General features: G+C 37.4%; 1 protein-coding gene across 1 annotated transcript in view; it reads right to left on the reverse strand.

The window, feature by feature from the left end:
* Positions 1-4092: 4092 nt before the first annotated feature.
* The window catches only part of LOC106880629 (uncharacterized), a 72405-nt gene continuing 70911 nt past the window's right edge, over positions 4093-5586 (reverse strand). Inside the window, exon 5 of the mRNA XM_014930662.2 lies at positions 4093-4274. Coding sequence (XP_014786148.2) covers positions 4093-4274 — 182 coding nt within the window. The remainder of the gene's footprint in view (positions 4275-5586) is intronic.

The following is a 5586-nucleotide window of genomic DNA, read 5'->3' on the forward strand; positions in this document are numbered from 1 at the left end:
GGCTAGCGATGTATCATGGCGAATATATATATACCGTAAATCCTGGAGTATAATGCGCACTTTTTTCCCAAAATATAAAGGTCAAAATTTCTAGTGCGTACTATATACGAGGTTAAAAATGGAAAATATTTTCTAACCAAAATTTTCTAAGTGATAAATATGTAAAGGCAATTTACTTAATATTTATTTTTCACTGAGATTATTATTATTATTATTATTATTATTATTATTATTATTATTATATATATATATACATAGTTCAGGGAAACTATATATATTTTTTATCCCTTATATTATTATTATTCTTATTATATATATATATATATATATATATATATATATATATATACTTCCTATTATTATTTTATCAACTTGCTTGTTTGAATCGTACTGCTGCCAGGCTTGAACACTGCCTTGAAGATTTGGGTCGAGCAAATCGACCTTAGTACATAATTTTTTTTTAAATATAGAACTTATTCTATCGGTTTCGTTTTCTGAAGTACTGGATATGGAATATCGTAGGCAAACCAACACTGGTTGCCGTTTACCGTTCGCTGAAGACGCGAAGAGACTCGGACAGACCTACATTTACACATACACAGACACGCATTCACACACATACACACACACACGCACACATACAGAGGTAATTAAACCCACACAGACACTCATGTACAAACAATGCTTAATACAGCCATGGTGTTTTGAATTAATCCTGCATTACCTTGTAGTACAAGACTTTGACGATGCGATTGTTTGCTTTTGAAATGACATTGTAGGAAGGATGTGAAAGTTAGGATCTCGCTGGTTTGAACATAAACAGGTTGAATATTTTGGTTGGATGTGGCCGTTTAAATGCTAAAGGTTAGCCTTTACTCTTCATTTTGTGGTGTAGCGTACTTCATGTTTTGACATCAGTTTTTAAAGGATTAATCTTTTCGCGAATCTTTCTTCTGACATTCGAAAGCAGTTTTATTATTATTATTTTTTTGTCTCTGTTTGTTGTTGTTCTTGTTGTCATCGTTGTTGTTTTATATTCTTGTATATATTGATGCTGTTTAATCATCATCTTGGAGATACATCAATTCAATTTCTTCTCTTAACTGTCTTTAGGGCATTCGGATTTTGAAGAATAACTCTCCTTAATACACGATCAAAAGCGAATCTAATGGCTTTTGATCTTCGTAGAAGCGTCAGGGGCAATCGTGGCTTTATTACTTTGTTATTGTGGTTGATTCTGTTGTTGATTTTTGTGGATGCAGATATTGTCATTAAAGTTACTGCTGTAATTGTAGTTTTGGAAGTAGTATCTGCTTCTAATGATGATCATAATAATAATAGTGATAAACATGTTCTTGTTCCTCTTTATGTTCATCATAATGTTGCGGAATTGTCACTGGTATTGACAGCCGAGGCGTTTTGTGTAGCAGTTTCTGCTTTTCGATGGTACAATATGACCTGCGATAATTAGTACCGTCACCATCGAAGCTTTTTGGCTTTCTTCCGACTGATACTTCCATCATGCTTTATGCCTCAATTATGGGGCTGGTTTAAGCATTTGTAAAAAGAATTAACAGTTTAATCTCCAACTGATTTCGAAGGCATATCTCATCAGAAGGTGTCCAATAATTACTTATATTTCTCTTTTGTTTTACAAACATCAAAATACACTGGTAGAGGTTTTGTGACCCGTTAACACTATAGGCGTGGTCTATAGGCTCAGGCGTGGTCTATAGGCTCAGGCGTTGCCTATAGACGCAGACGTGGACTATAGGAACACGCGTGGCTCTGTGGCAAGAACTTTGCTGCCCAACCCCATGATTCTGGGTTCAGTCCCACTATTTGCCAGCTTGGACAACTGACATCAACTATAGCCTCGGGCCGACTAAATTCTTTTGAATGGATTTGGTGGATGGAATCTAATGGGATTCCTTGGCATACATATCGATATCTTCGTGTGTCTTTCTGCTCGTGTTTGTCTCACACCACCGGTTGACACCTGGTGGTTTTGTCTTAAGTCCCTGTAACTTAGCAGTTTGGTAAAAGTCATCGATAAAATATTCACCGGGACACAAAAAAAAAACAAGTACTGAAATCAATTCATTGGAGTAATCGTCGTTGAGATGTGCTCCAGTATGGCCACAGTGTAATAACTGAAACAAATAAAAGGTAAATCATAATTTTGGTCACGTGCCTTTTCATATAGAAAAAGGAAGGTTAATCTACTGCTAAATGTATGGGTTAATGGAGGTATGTTTTGCTTCCCATCTTTTCCAAAAACAAAAATACTACTTCGGATTCATAGACTTTCTCATTTCTAATATTAAAAAATACCTTACACTCGAGTAATTTTTAGGCATTTTTCTATCTGTATAGGAGAAATATATCGCGACCTTTTTTGATAGTTTACTATACATAGGCGCATCGGTAGCTCTGTGGTAAGAAGCTTGCTTTCCAACTACACGGTCCCTGGTTCAATACCACTGTGTGACAACTTGGGTGTCTTTTACTATAGCCTATTATAGACACGGGCCGACCAAATACTTGTGAGTTGATTTAATAATCGGGAACTAAAAGAAGTCAGTCGTATATTTGTGTCTGTGTGTGTGTTTGTGTGTGTATGTGTATCTTTGTGTCTGTGTTTGTCTCGCCATCACAACTTGACAACCGGTGTTAGTGTGTTTACGTGCCCGTATGTTAGTGGTTCAGCAAACGAGACCCACCCATAGAATAAGTACTAAACCTAAGAAATAAGTCTTGGGACCGATTTTCTTGACTAAAATCCTGTGATAGGAGTGCTCAGGCATGGCCGCAATCAAATGACTGAAACAAATACAAAAGAAAAGGAAAACAGAATATTTTGTCGATGACCGTGCTCTAGAGTGAAAGCGCATGCGCTAATGACCAGCGTGTTGCACTCATGTCAGAAAATTCGTTGTAGCAATACTCAAACCAGGCGGTCTGTTGTTTCCTTGAGTAAAACACTTCATTTCACGTTGTTCAAGTCCACTCAATTGTAAACGAATAACCCTGCGATGGGCTGGCTCTCTTTTCAGGAGAAATGCTGAGGTCTCGATCAATTCTACGCTATGGAAACCGGGCAATCTATCCCAGGTTTCCTGAGAACCCAGACACTAATGTCCAGGGTTTCATATTGATGAATTACTTCACAGTGAATTATTCAACTCTGGAAACACGCTAGCTATAACACGCTAGCTGCAAACACGCTAGCTGCAAACACGCTAGCTATATATGGTTTCATATCCCTAATAACTTCACTTTTAAGAAGAATGTGTTTAGAGAATGCAATGGTGGTTATTGCAAATGGACGTTCTTTACATGTTATTACTGGAGCGTCCGTTATTTTTGTTGCTCTTGTTTTTCTCTTTATTCAAGATGTTAACGACACTGCTACTTGTGTTGCTTTTTTTTGTTCTGTTGTTGATGTTGAAAATATTTGTTTTGTTCGAAATCACATTCGACTCTTTTGCTGGCTTTTTCGTTAACATTTGAAACTGTTTCACTTTCTTTTCCATTATTTTTCTTTTTACTTTATTCTCGTAGCCACAATTTTCTTTTCTCATTTTTCTTTTTTAATGCTGCTCTCGTTGTTGGTGTGTTTTGTGTTTGTTGTCGTCTTTCATTTTTAATGCTGTATAGAACAATACTGTTTTCTACGCCACTACTTTGCTGTACGTAACACTACTTGTATTGGCAATGTTTACACTTACATATATATATATATATATTTTTTAATATCTCAGAAAAAGTCACTTTTACTGTTTGAAGGGCAACATTTTCAAGGCAGCAGACGACTATAATGACTATTAAAACTGTCTTACACCTCTCAATGTGAAGCTTCCTGACATTTTAAATAATAAAACAAAAATTAAGTGCAGCCTGCAAACGAAGACACATTTCCCCGTTCCTTTAATTAGGGAACTTACTTAAATGCTTTAGTTCAGTTTTTCTCCGAAATATTTGACACATTTGTCACAGTATTTTAGCTACATTTAAGCACTCCCTCGTCGGATGACGTATGGCGTAGTCATGGTACGCTCACGTGATCGATGTGTAGCCACTCGCATTACATCATACCATAGGAGTTGCAGATCCTTGTCGATCGTCCGGTGCCTGTTCATTCGAAGATGTCCCATGTGGTATCTCTTCTAAGGTTTCCGTTTTCCTGAAAGCTGCGAAGATTCTGGAATTTAAATTATTTTCGAATCTTGAAGTTGCGACAAGGACAGGGTACTTATCTAAGGCCCAACTACCTGCATTTGGGAAAAAGTGAGTAAGTGAAACTGTTTCTGTTGACAGACTGCCGAGGTCCCCGAAGTATAGAGTGAGTCACTTCCAGTCGCGAACGCCAGGTCGTCAGTTTTATTGAAACTCCTTCGCCTTCACTGTTGTTCTAACGGTGTAGTATCGACACCACCCTCTCGTGTACTCCAGCCAACCAGGTGAGGGGGATTGTGACATTTGAAGCCAGCACATGAGAGGTTTAGAAGATATGTAAAAACCACACAATTTCGTCCACCCTGCCAGGAGGGGAGTTGCATGGTTGACACAAAAGGTACTACCCTAACCAGAACTGCCAGCGCTCCGGAACAATTTAGACTGAAACGATACTCAGTATTAAAAACAATGTTGATAATAGGAACAATAATACAGAACTACCACCGGATAGACTATATTATAACTGGATGTTATTTATCATGATGCAAATGAATCAACGTTAAAAGGATCGACAGAGAGGCGCAAAATAACGACTGTATTGTACTGAAGAGAGCATGGAAGTTAAGAAATTATACCTTCTTCGCTATCGAGTTTTAGGAACAGAATCCTACGTCCTGTACCCTATATATGCATATATATATATATATATATATATATATATAATTTATATTATTATTTCACTGAACGCAGCGCATTTATTTTCAATTTTTTTGATGCGACTCTACTCTAGATTGTTCTCTCCCACTATCGTTTTCTCTCTCATCCTTTCTCTTATTCCTTTTTCTCCCCTTCCCCGTTTTCCATCTGTCTCACTCTCCCTTCTTTATTCTTTACTCACCCTTGTTGCTCACACTTGATCATCGCCCAACTTTCTTCCCCCCACGTAATTATTCTTTTCTTTCAGAGCTGCCCTAGAGGCTTCATGTATCCTATCTACCTCTCTCCTCTATTTTTTCTCTTGGCAAAGAAAATATTTACCCGGCGTTCGCTATTTTACTCTCGTGCTGGCCTAAAAACCTCCTATGTTTGTTTTCTTTCGGTTTCCTTGTATGTCTCCACTGTTTTGTTTTTGTTCCCAACTTAGACCCTCCATAAATCCCATATTTTTTTCGGTACGTGTGGGAGCAACTGCCTTCGAAGACTCATATTGTTGTTCAATGCTCGAAATGGGGAGTAGATTGGCAGCCGACAAATGATGAAGGGTCGTTCTTAATGTTACTTGTCCAATTTACTATTTGTTTCTCACCTTGTTTCCGTATTCAACTCATTTGTTTTCGTATTTCATGTTGAAGAAGAAGAAGAAGAAGAAGAAGAAGAAGAAGAAGAAGAAGAAGAAGAAGAAGAAGA

The sequence above is a fragment of the Octopus bimaculoides genome, chromosome 7 (genome assembly GCF_001194135.2).
Source record: "Octopus bimaculoides isolate UCB-OBI-ISO-001 chromosome 7, ASM119413v2, whole genome shotgun sequence".
Lineage (NCBI taxonomy): Eukaryota > Metazoa > Mollusca > Cephalopoda > Octopoda > Octopodidae > Octopus > Octopus bimaculoides.